Source organism: Poecilia latipinna, unplaced genomic scaffold, assembly GCF_001443285.1.
Source record: "Poecilia latipinna isolate Pla-1442-1.1 unplaced genomic scaffold, P_latipinna-1.0 Scaffold2309, whole genome shotgun sequence".
Classification (NCBI taxonomy): Eukaryota; Metazoa; Chordata; class Actinopteri; order Cyprinodontiformes; family Poeciliidae; genus Poecilia; species Poecilia latipinna.
The window spans coordinates 1-13,292 of NW_015114925.1; the positions used below are offsets into that span (position 1 = coordinate 1).

At 39.6% G+C, this 13,292-nt stretch overlaps 1 protein-coding gene across 1 annotated transcript in view; it reads left to right on the plus strand.

The window, feature by feature from the left end:
- Nucleotides 1-959: 959 nt before the first annotated feature.
- The window catches only part of LOC106937280 (RNA polymerase mitochondrial), a gene marked incomplete at its 5' end in the record, with an annotated part of 35,914 nt that continues 23,581 nt past the window's right edge, over nt 960-13,292 (plus strand). Inside the window, 7 exons of the mRNA XM_015018706.1 lie at nt 960-1,199; nt 3,433-4,218; nt 5,005-5,127; nt 5,415-5,537; nt 7,040-7,219; nt 8,455-8,541; nt 9,981-10,094. Of these exons, the coding sequence (XP_014874192.1) occupies nt 960-1,199; nt 3,433-4,218; nt 5,005-5,127; nt 5,415-5,537; nt 7,040-7,219; nt 8,455-8,541; nt 9,981-10,094 (1,653 nt within the window). The remainder of the gene's footprint in view (nt 1,200-3,432; nt 4,219-5,004; nt 5,128-5,414; nt 5,538-7,039; nt 7,220-8,454; nt 8,542-9,980; nt 10,095-13,292) is intronic.

Sequence of the window (13,292 nt, forward strand, 5' to 3'; positions counted from 1 at the left end):
AAAGAACCCAAAAAGCTGGTTTTGGAATGTTGATTTTTAACGGCACTTTGGCACAAAGTTTTAAATTTAAAAAAAAAAAAAAAAAAAAAAAAAAAAAAATCAGTTTTTGTTACAATCTTCTTATAGTGTAAAAATTATTTAATTTCTCCTCTGTGAAATCTCTCATTTGAACTAAAACTTTCACAGTTACACATTTTCTGAGTTTGCAGTAATGCTGCATATTGCATATATATCAATTGTCCTTATGAGTGCAGCTCATTTAGCATCCATTAGTGTTGCACATTTCCAATGACTTTGGAGTGAATTTGCTGCTTAACCATGCCCACCACAAAACAATGTTTTATGCTTTGTTAGTCATATTTAACACTTTGTTTTCATTGCATTGTGGACTGCACTCTGCGCTTGTGCTCTGGATTTCAGTTTAGCCCTGATTGGAAAAAACAAGATGTTTTTTTGTTTTTTTTTATCTAACATTGTTATGAAGTTTTGCATCTTTCTGTCTTTGCAAACCAAGCAGCTCTGTTACATCTTGATCTTGTGATAGATAATGAGAAATATTTGACTTACTGTCTTGCTTTAATGAGAGTTTGCACTCTTTGTCCCTAACTTTGTGTTTTGATGGCTTCATACGCCCTTGGGAAGATGCTAAAAATATCACAATTGTAACAAGCCGGATGCTTGTTTAACTCCTGTTAGGAAGAGAGGAAGTTTATTAAGGTACTTGTTTTGCCATCTGAGGTCATTTATATGCAAACTTTGTTGTTTAAAACAATGCCAATTATAATTTTTTTTCAAGGCAACTCATCTAAAAGTGTTGCTTGCTTGTCTCTGTTATTAGTTTGCATGTTTATTTTTTCCATGCACCAATTTTGAGGCTAGTAGATGTGCATCAAAGCTAGCAATCTTTATGCAGATTACTTAAATAAAAGTGTCAAAAAGGTTCTGGTGTTTTCCTTCAGGTGTGCAATGTCCTTCCAAGGGAGCAGTGGTGCAAACTGGAGATGGAGCAGAGTTCAGGACCCACGCTACAGGGCGCAGAGACAAGTTGGCCGTATGTTCTAATGCTGGAGCTGGGAACCTTCATTGTGGACATAATGGTGAAGAATCTTAAAATTAACAGTGACATCCTGAACCCCGCCTATGACAAAAAGCTCATCCCCATCCTCTACCACATGTATACCTTCCGCAGCACCAGACAGGTACAGACCCACTTTGTTATGTGCAGCCTCTCTGATGTAATTGTACCTTACTTGAAATTTACTTGGGCAAGCTTCACAAAGTATCAACTCCACTCTTTTCACAAAAAAAAGAGAGAACTTTCTTGTAGCTGCAAACTTTCTGCATAATCTGCATTTAAAGACAGTTACAGCATTGATGTTTGTAATGCAATTTTAACTTTTCAAAACCAAAGAAAATGCAGAACATCATTTTGATTTGTGAGGTTGGGGGGGGCGGGTGGAGGATGAGTCAGTCTTACACAAAGCAGAACACCACTGGATTCGAAACATGTTGGTTGTTTTCCACACAGAACTTTAGATGAACGTCCAAGGGACTGTGGAAATGTGCACAGCCTGACGCCAACGGTTATCGGTCACCCTTAGTGGTTAAACTAGGAATTGTGTTTGTCGTTATTAGAGGATACCGCAAATGCGGCAGTATGAAGAAAATTTTATATATATATTTTTTTTAGAGACTAAGAGCATTTACTGACCCACTGTGATGATTTTAGATTTCCAAAGGAATCATGTTGAAATTATGCTGAGAACCACAACCTGTCTTGGAGTGCGGCGCTGCAACGAGCTGTAACCATAAAGCTGCTGGACACGCACTCGACTTTTTAGCAGGATGCCAAAAACTGATCAGGTCTGTGCTAGCTGACCCTGAGCCAGTAACCTGACAGTGGAAGTATCTGCCTAGGTTTATAGATTTTTCAAGCTGCAGTATGTAACATTTATAAAAAAAATAAATAAATAAAATGTTGTGATACTCATAGATGTCACTATGTTGTGATAGGTAATGAGAAATACAAAGGAAATCTGTTTGGATTTATACATTCACAGTGTCAAACATCTGAATTTGTGTGCTGACAGCTTTCTTGATTCATGCTATGCTAGTCGTTATCTGTTGGAAATTGATTAAAAAAACGTATAGGTAGGTTCTTAAGGGTTTGTGCCACCCTCATTTACATGCTGCGCAGGGTATAGAGCCACATGAACCTTTTTAAAAAATCACTACTGTTTAGGTGCAGATGTTTGGGATTCTTATTTTAGTGACTCAGAGTAAAAGTTAAAGAAGTTTTTGAAAACTTGTCTGAAAAAGCTCTCCAGAGGATTAAGAATAAAAGAACAAATGAACAAACCTGTTCCATTTTTAGCCCTCCCAATTTGTCAAATTAGCTCCTAAATTAGGGATAATTATACACAATTACATTAAGTAATTGAGAAAGTTATCGGTGAACTAGCTGTACAGCTGACCTTTTCATGAACAAAGAAATAAGGAGTAGAAACAAAAAGAGCAACCTTTAAGAACTTGACCTTCACTTTTGTCACAAAGATTGTTCAGAAAGCCTGTTACCTTGAACACTTGAGCGCCCTTCTATCCAGCATGAAGCTCCTAGGAGGGTGATTTATAAAAACCACTTTCCCCTGGTGGGGAATGGTGGTGGTAGCAGATGAGTAAGATGAATAGGGCCCGGCCTAATCCCTTTTTTTTTCCAGCGTCCCCTTAATTGGCTCGCTGATTTACTGCCGTGGGAGCCTGCAGCAGGCTGAGGTGACCACGCTCGGAGAAGCGGGCAGATGTGTGGGTTGCTGAGCTTGATGCGCTTTGACAGTGAGACATACTCTAGTCAAGTTTAATTCTTGTGTAATTTTCTATTCTTGTAGATTCAGACCCTTTTCTCCACAGTGATTAACCCATCAGGGGGGATCCTAATGATTTTACTGCACAGCGTGAAGGTTTGAGTCATTGGAGTGACGCTGAGGTGTTTCTGTCAGGTTACAGTCAACAAATGAAGCTCTTTTTATTCACTGCTTCACGCATGTTAAGTAAAGTCAGACCCAATATGCATAACAGCAAACCTACTCGAGCCATCTGCTCTAGCAACGACTTCTGACAGATATTTTACATTAAACTTTAAGGGAATATTTATATGAGTAAAATAATTTAAAAATATGGCGTTATGCATTCTTGGAAAGTCTGATAGAACTGTAGGTATTTCCCAGGACTGGATAGATGTGTAAAAGAAAAACCAATTGGTGGCAACAACAATTTGCTAAACTTTTGAGAAGCAATTAAGCCTCAAGCTCTTTTTTAAAATGCTTTTTTTATTTTACTGATTTTTATTTATTTATTTTTCTTTCTATGAGCAACTCAAATATTCCTACATATCAGTTCAGACTCCACTTGCATTTCACATGGTTTTCCCTTCAGGTTGGCTTCATCAAGCCACACCCCATCTTGACACAGATGCAGCAGGAAGCCATGGAGACCACGCTGACCTTTGACTCGTCAGTGATGCCGATGCTGTGCCCTCCGGTGCCGTGGACATCGGAGAAGTTCGGCGCCTACCTGCTCACCCCGGCCAAGCTGATGCGCGCCACGCACGGGGCCACGCAGCACGAGGAACTGCTGGAGAAGTGTCCGAATCTCCACCCGGTTTTTGACTCGCTCAACCAGTTGAGTAATTGCGCCTGGAGGGTCAACAAGCCAATTCTGGACATAATCATCTCGATCTTTAACGACCGGGGCAGCGATAAGCTGGACATCCCTCCGCCTCTGTCAGAAGCCCCTAAAATACCCCACTTCAACCCTCAAGACCCCGACTACACAGCCAGCGAGAAGGCACACATGAAACGAGAGGTGATCAATGCCAAGAAGAAGTGCAGCGAGATGCACAGCCTGCGAATGGACGCTCTTTATAAACTCTCCATTGCCCACCACATGCGGGACAAGCTGTTCTGGTTTCCCCACAACATGGACTTCAGGGGCCGCACCTACCCATGTCCCCCGTATTTCAATCACTTGGGGAGTGATGTGACTCGGGCGACGCTCGTGTTCGCTGAGGGGAAGCCTCTTGGTCCCAAGGGTTTGGACTGGCTGAAGATTCACTTGGTCAACTTGACGGGGCTGAAGAAGAGGAGCTCACTGCAGGGACGTCTGGAATACGCCGACAGCATCATGGAGGACATCCTGGACTCTGCAGATGACCCTCTGAACGTTAGTTCACCTTCATTGTTTTGATCGCCTTCATTGTTTGATCGAAAGTGTGTTAAATTATAATTGGCTCGGTAGAGGGTGTCCGCGCATCTTCAAAAAGTTTTAAATTAATCCATCTAAAAGTAAGTCTTTAAATTGTCTTAGTATTAGATACATAATACACAAAATCAAACAGCAACGGAAAGACAACATTTAAGACCTGTAATTAACATATTGAAGGCCAACTTACTTTTTAAATGAATTTAAGTCTTTCAAATATCTTATATTCATTTGAAAAACAAAAGCTGGTCTTTAATAAGTTAATCACATGTCTTAGTCTTGACAGGACTATTTAGTCTCATATATTTTATCTATTCTTTTTCTTGTGGGACTTTTCTGTCATGCAAAAGCCTGAGTCACTCGGACATCTTCATTAAGTTTTTTGACTCAAAATGTTTGAGGCTACTGCTAACTCACTGCTAGCGAGCTAGCAAGAGTTTTGGGTCTACCACACTGTTGTGGGGTAGACCCAAAAGTTGACCTTTGGGGTCTATTATGGGTCTCAACTGGCAACGTTATTGCCACTTGGCTGGACAAAGTTCATACGTCTCTTCTGAGATATAGGTCTTACATTTCTTTCATAGTGGTCTTAAGTATGAGTTGGTGAAACATGCAGAAACCCTGCTGATAGAGATGTTTTTAAAAAGACTAAATACTCTAATTGTACAACAAACAGTAACCAGTATTTTCTGCATATGTTTATCAAAGCAATCTGTTATGTGTGTGCCTTTTTTTGTCTCTTTTTAGGGCAAAAAATGGTGGATGGAGGCCGATGAGCCATGGCAGGCACTGGCCTGCTGCATGGAGATCGCCAACGCAGTCCGGTCACCGGATCCAACTAAGTTTGTCTCTCACTTTCCTGTTCACCAGGTACTGAGAAAAAAGAAAAAAAAAACTTTTAAAATTACTTGTAGACATTCTAACAGGTGTCTCAAAGGAGGAAATATTATCTTTAGCAAATCTTCCTGTCATTTTATTTTGACAGCTCTACTTGGTGTTGTCGTGTTGGTTATTGCTTGAGGCATAAACAGGGTTAAAAATGCATGTGACTACAGACTGTGAAACTGTTTAATATTATTATTTGTCTTCACTATAAATAAAGGTTGAATGAGTGAGTGAAGGAATGAATACTCAGTCCTTCACTTTTTCTTTTTCAGGACGGCTCCTGCAACGGCCTCCAGCACTACGCAGCTCTTGGCAGAGACGTTATCGGTGCGACTTCAGTCAACCTCATGCCCTGCGAGGTGCCCCAGGATGTGTACAGCGGCGTAGCCCAGCAGGTGAGCAGTGGTGGGCTTTTTGTGCAATTTGCCAGCATTTAGTTCCAGCCTGTACTCTGCAAAAACCTGACGTTACACAACAGGAGACGGGATTTTACGAGGCACGCTGCAGTTGCTCAGTGGTTATTATTCAGATGACTCACTAAGTCCCAAAGTGAGTGACAAGCTGAGCATGGAGAATATTTTTAAGTTTCTAAGTTTAGGTCTTGCATTTAAAAGTGTTTAGTTCCTCTTGCTCTGCATCAAAGTCGAGGGGAGAGAGAAGACACTTTGTTATTCTTTTAAAGTTTATGTGTGTGCATGCATGAAAGCACCCAGGTTGCAGAAACACTTAAATTGGTCCCAGTTGTGACTTTCTGGCATTTCAGAACAACAGGATTTGAACTGAACCAAGGACAAGCCTCTGCTCCTCTAAGGGCAGTGACTGTAACTTCACACTGAACGCTATAAATTTGAGATTGCTGCAGAACTCTGCTTTGGTGGGCTTTGTCTTCATCTGGGCTTTGCAGTTATTATTCGATTATACTGTTTATGACATCAAGCGTTGAAACAGTAAACGACCACACTGAAATAAATAAATAAAAATCTTTCTTATTCATAAGGTAATAACCACGTAATTTGGGACATACAGTGAGAGCTGTATGTCCCAAATGGAATAGAATAAAAATATTATTTAACGTGGGGAAATTCAGATGTACCAGCAGCAAGTTAAAGCTAAGTAGAAGCATGCATATTCATACAAATTTAAAAAAGTACATAAAAATAAGAATTAGACTGTGCAGTAAGGACAAATTTACAACATAGGAGAAATGTACTGTACAATTATTAAAAACAGCATACCAAGATTTAAAAAAGTGAAACTGAATTTGATAATTTGAAGAAAAAACTAAATATTCTTATATATGTGTGCATTGAAAAATAATATACTACATACAAGAAGTGAAAAAAAAAACAATGAGGATGTGCAAAAAATAATAGGAATATAAACTTCTTGAGTTTGGAGCAGTGATGGTTATAGTTTTACAGCAGCTGGAAGGAAGGATCTGCTATAGTATTACTTTGTGGACTTAGGATGTAGCAGTTTTACGCATGAGGTTCTAAATCCATTAATGAATTTTTCAGTGCTATGCATCTCAGATGGTAAGATGTGTTTGTGAAATATTTTGAATATATGAAATATTTTAGAGTTGACTAGTTCCCAAGCATAAACAAAAACGTGAGACATTGAGCAGGATTTTAGTGTGATCTCTTTAAATATTACCTAGTGTTCTCTTGCAATGTAGATGTGCAAATATGTGGATTATCCGGGGATTAAGATGCATCTTATGCATCCACTATGTCCCTTTTATAAAATCCCAATTAACTCCATTGAAGCTTGAGTTTGTAGTAAGACAAAGGGTTAACATATCTCAGCTTTAGCAATGCACTATATTCTCAAATTCCCTTTAATAGCTTGACTGATACAGAAGACATTTTTCTATCTCCCAAAAAATGTGCTTCAGGTCGAAGAGCTGCGAACTCGGGATGCTGCAAAAGGCCTGAAGATCGCCCAGGTTCTGGAGGGCTTCATCAGCAGGAAGGTGGTCAAACAGACGGTGATGACTGTGGTGTACGGAGTCACTCGTTACGGAGGGCGCCTGCAGATCGAGAAGAGGCTAAAGGAGATTGATGAGTTTCCCAAGGTACAGCAGTGTGTACAGCGAACACACTTGTATTTTTAGCCTTTAATCAATGTGATGTCACGATGAGGGTTTCCTCCTTTTTCCTCCCAGGTTTTCTTACTTGCACAGGAAGCATTATTGCACCTTGAATCGTTTTTGTTATTGTGATCTGACCTGAAAATTAGTTGTGGGACTCAATTTAATTAAATCAATTTAATTAATTTGAGGCTTTGCAATGAATTCATCTGTTATAAAGCATATTTTCCGTTTGAGATTAATACTCCTACATATGGTTCATGTTCAACAAATTAAACAAAGAGAACAAGCAAATGATCTTGTTTTACTCAGGCCCTATAAGTAGCAATAGTTTTTTTTTTTGATTGCTTTAAATTTCTGATGTTTCTGTGTTGTCTGGAAAATATGGAAATGCATCAAAAAAACATTTGTTTCCAGGTTTTTCCGTTCGTTCATTCTGACATGGAAAAAGCATTTTCACCTGGTTATGCAGAGTGACTCTCCCGTCATAATCTGAACAGTGCAGCGAATGTCTGCTGAGTGCAAACATGTTGCGGCTGTTGTTTACTGATCCAGGGCAGTTTCGAGGCCAGAAATGAAGAAATCAAATCTTGGCAAAACGAGTCGGACGCGTTGTTTTCCACATTTATGCACTTCAGCTGTTTAAGATTTTCATCCGCTTGATATTGTGTCTATATATTTACGTTAAATCTGTTTTTATTTTAGTTCAGGACCTCTATTCTTTGGACATAAAAGGACTTCATGTGAATAATTACACGAATGGATGTCTGTAGAACATTCAGTGCTTATTATCTGTCCTACAGTTAACTTAATCTTAAAAATACTTGAAGGAAATGACGCATTTCACATAGAGGGCATCAGCAGAACGCCTCCCGGCACATAAACCTCACAGCAGTGCTCTAAATGACTTCTGCTTAATATCCTGTATTGGTTTTAGCAGGGAATTGGGTGGGCCTATAATTGTGACTGATTACGGTGGGGATGTGCTTTGAGCAGGAGGTAGCACCTACTGTGGAGATCATGTTCCTGTAATATGAGGATAAATGCAGTCCAATGTCCTGCAATTTATATCCATTATTTCCATTACACTTTGGATTTGCTACATTAAGTTCAACAATAATAGTAACTAAGAGCCAAACAAAAAAAAAAATAATAATAATAATTTCATGAATTATTTAGATATAGCGTGAATAAAAGGATGTTATTGTCTTGCGTTTCAGGACCATGTATGGGACGCGTCTCATTACCTTACGCGCCTGGTGTTCAGTGGCCTAAAGGAGATGTTTACGGGAACCAGAGAGATTCAGGTGAGCCAGTTTCAACCATGCAAACATTTAGCTGGTGTTTTACTCTAATAGTCTAACAATTGTTAGACATTGTGCCTCCGTCTGTTTTCCCTCACTGAAAAAGACAAAAGAGAAACGTTTCCAAATAAACCCACCGTCCGCCTTGCAGTTAAACAAAACATGCATTCATCTTAAATTTATGCTTGTTTGAAGTTTGAAGGACTTAATCAGCACTTATATTGTGAACTGCTATAAATACTGCAAACACTGTTACCTCTTTGTTGGGAGCTGGTTGCTACTTATCAGTCGCCTTATCAGACCTTGTCAGATCTTACATTTGCTGTTTAATATGTGTCAATTTTCATTGTGAAATATGTTTAAAACTATGACAAAAAAACTAACTCAACATTAATTTTAAAATTGATCCTAAATTTAAATCCTAGCATCGGTACCTTCATATTCAAAAACTCAATTGATTTAGGTAATGTTTCATAAAAATGAAGATGGTGAGTGAAAATAACAATTTCATGTTTTGGATTTAGTTGTTTTGCCAATCAAATTGTCTATGATCAGTGATGTGGGGGTCAAATATTGAAATGTGTTGTTGTTTTTTTCCCCCTTTATTTATTTTTACATCAAACCTTGAACAAAAAAAAACAAAACAAAAAAAAAAAACTCCCAACATTTTTGTTGCCAACCAACAGTATGTACTTTGTTATATACTGTACAAGATTTATGAGTTTAATATCACTCACATAAAAGTTAGGAAGATGACTTGTGATCTTTACATGGGCCAAAATGAAAATGAGTTTGATACTGCTTTGACCATGTGTCCAGTTCTCACATTCATTATCTTTTAGCCTCCATGAATTTACTTAATTTTACTTTAGTGTCTTTGCTTCAAATACTTTATTTTGCAGAGACACTTGAGTTGCTTCAATTGTAAAATTCTATTTCTTTGTTGTAGCACAAATCTTTCTGTTTGCGTGCGTCTGTGTGGTGAGGCAGTAAAGCTTTCTTTTTGGGAAAATGGCTTCAGACACTTGTGCAGACATGATTGCTGCAGGTTTTGTAGCGAGCAACAGCTTCTGACCTGTTCCACAACAACGCCGCCACAGTTGTTGGCCTCTCTTTAAAGCAGAGCAGCAGATTTAGGGCTGAAAGCCAAGGATCGTTTCTTGACGCAGTAGCTGGCTGAAGTTTCTGTGTTCTGTGGTTGAAAATGTACCAGAGGATCTATTTATGGGTCCGATTTATTAAATTTTGATCCAGCAGACCATGAAAGCTTTATCTCAGTGAACTCAGTCGTTTGAACACGTCTACATACACAAACACGCACATGCAAGCATGGATACGACCATATGCGCATGGCAAATATTTAGCGGATGCCGGGTACTGAAAGTATTTTTATTTATTTTTTTTGTTTGTTTTTCACCACTGCTGGTGTCGTTCTGTTGCAGGACTGGCTGACAGAAAGTGCCAGGCTCATCTCCAAGTGTGGCCACACTGTGGAGTGGGTGACACCCCTGGGCTTACCGATCATTCAGCCTTACCACCGCACACGCAATTTATTGGTAAGTCTCACCATAGGACTGACTTTCCACTGCAGAGACCCAATTTAACAGATATTTGAAAGAAGTCAGTCAGCTTAGCCAGTCGCTGCTTCTTGTAAAAGTATTTCTATGCTCTCAACCTGTTCAAACTAAACCTTACCTGAAAGTCTATATTTGTACCGACTGTCTCGCCAGAGCAAAAATCTTTTTGCTTTGTCCATCCCATTCCAGCTTCATTTTGAAGTACTTCAAAAACAGCACAGTTGACCCAAGTGCTGTAAAACAAGCACAAGAAATACAATTGTTTATTTTATATCCTTTGCAGCTTTCTTTCCAGAGGAAACAAGACTCAAAAATTATTCAATCAATATGAGTTTTAATCCTCCCATCCCGTCAGTGTCTCAGCCGTGGGTTTTTGTTTTTGTTCGTCTCGGGCTTTCCGAGTCTCTCTGGGTTTGCTGCCGGAGTGCGCCACCGATGGTGTATTGCGATTATTCTAAGTGGTGCAACTTTAATAGACCTCAGCAACATAGCCTGTTTTGTTTGTCGCTATGGTGATACCGGCAGTAACACATCTTAGAGATATAACATGACGACTGTGTGCCGGCGTGTCTGCAGATAACGCAGCTTCGTGTGCGTTGTACAAACTGGGAAGTGTTCCCATCTGTATGAAGAGGGAAAGACCGCAACCTCTTAACTTCTTAATTGTTAGCGACGTGAAGGGCGGAGGCGGACACGTTGCCGATCAGATTAGTAACTCGTGGGCTTGCTCGGCATACAAACTGCTCTTTTAGTCTGACTTCAAGCATAAGGTTGTCTTAGACAGGAAATGCCACCGCGGCAGCAGGTGCAAATGACTTGGAGTGACAGATGGTAGATCCCCTGAGGGAGCTTCTCTTTCTCTCGCTGTTGGTAGTCAATTTCTTTCCCTGATCTGACCTGCTTCTTTTGATTTACAAAGCGGACCAGGAAGATGCTTAGCTGAGCTCCTTTTTGCCTTTAAGGCCTAAAAATAAACAAAATAGTAAACAAACAAATAGGTTAAATGAGATTTTACTGACAATTTTCTCGATCTGCTTCAATAATTCTCTAATCCAGTTGCATCACTGGGCAACAAAAAAATGAAACCATCTTGCAGAAAGGTCACCTTTGTAAAGTATAGCTGGATTAAATTTAATCTCTCAGTCTCCTCGCTGCATCTAAAATCCAGGGCCGCTGCGTTCCTGTGGGTTATCAGTAATTACACTGTAGATAGAAGGCTAGGCTGGAGAATAATGCTGTGCAGAAAAAAAAAAAAATGAAAATAAGGTGAAAGTAGCGGGTGTTTTGTCGCAGGAGAATTGTTTGTGTACATCTGAGGGGAAATGTAGGAAAATTAAAAAAAGATGAAAAAGACTTTGGAGAAGGCGCCTTACTAGACCAGAAGACACTAATCCAATCAGAGGTCACTTTGGCTGATGTGTTTTTTTTTTTTATATATATGCTGTCCCCTCCACCCAGGGAAGCTGTAGTATAATCTTTCTCAGCGGATGCTAACTCGAGGGAATCGGCTGGATTTGACCGGATTTGTGGGTTTATAGTGTGACTAAAAGCTTGTGATCTAATGTCCTCTGTGTGAGAAGAATTAGTCTCCTCTGGGTTTCACTGATCGGGCCTCTCTAGTGGAAAAGTTTTTCATTAAGTACACTATAGCTGCTTGTGGCCTGTAAACAGTTTGAAACCAATGTGCCGTCAATAAGTAATTCACCTGATCGGTGTTTACAAGCCCACTGAGGTCGCGAAAGTTGGACCGACTCTTTTACCGGCCTCGGATGGACTTTATGACACGTATGTAAAAGCTGCTGTCGCTTACAGTTCATTCACAAAAGTATTCAAATCCCTTACACCTTTTCAAAAGTTATTATGCTACAACCACATTTTGCATTGTAGAGTTGGTGTTTGGATTTAGCCTCTTGACTATGGGAATGCTTCTCCTTCCGTCCTTATGGTGCTTTTCCTTTGTGTGGCTTTTCCATTGAAATTCATGTAATGTATCTGTAAATGTCAATGTGATTCCATTCAGTTGCCCTACATGGGCTTTTTTTTCTGACTTTTTCCAGAATCTTGTGGCATTTTGGGCCAAACTAAATATGCGGTTTGCGTTGTAATGGTAACACCATGAAAAGTTAAGTTTAGTGGGGATACAATCAGCTGTAGGCCAGCGGAGGTGTGGCTAGGTGAAGCAAAGATGATTGAGGAAATAAACATATTACTGGGATATATGATTGACCCGGTTACCTTGTGAGCATCTGGAGCTTAACCGTGATTTAGACTTTAGAAACTCATATCCGACCGTAGGGCGATCCAAGGTCTCCATCCGTCTTAGCGGCATGGATTCAATCAACTCCCTACACGGATCATACGCTCTTGTTCATACATTATAATACACGGTAGGGATTTGATTTACAGTACGGCAGATAATAACTCGCATTAAAAAAAGGAATTGCTTTTTTTTTTACCCGTTCCATGTTTAAAGTCACAGCTTCTCCTTACACCTCTCACGTAAGTCCATCCGGAGATTGGATGTAAAGGGGGGAAAGGGCAGATTGTCTCATCCTCAGTCCATCTACATCCATGATGGTTAAGATGGCAGCCATGTCACTAAGTGATGGGATTTATCCTCCTTCCTTTGCGCCTGTTCTTAAAGCTTTCTCTGATTGTGCGAATCTGTCAATCAACACACAGCCACCTTTAACCGATTGACTAGAACCAGCAAAGCGAGAAGCGTTATGACCCCCTAAAGCTAGGCTCAATGTTCTTTCATTCGTGCAGCTGCTCCCACCTCCTTTCCTCCATGTTCATCTTTCCCTCTTTAATGTATTCAGCTGGTCTGTTCTGTCCTAGAATTGGATGCAGTGAAAGATAAAGAAAGTTGTTAGCAGTAAACCCCGTAGAAACCCTTAAGTAGGTACCTCTGTTTCAGTGGTTTCAGAGATAATGGATTATCTGGACAAGAGTGTGTATGACAGCAGATAGAAAATGAAAAAATAATGAAAAGAAAAAACGTAAGTTGGTGTTAGACAATCATCACTAGTGACAATGTTGTATTTAGCTCTCCATTTTTAATGCTCTCTGCACACACTTTCAGCTGCATGGCTTATTATATAGTATAGTCTGCTTATATGTATTTGTCTAAAAAAACATATACTACATTATAATTATCTTTAATATAGGACTATA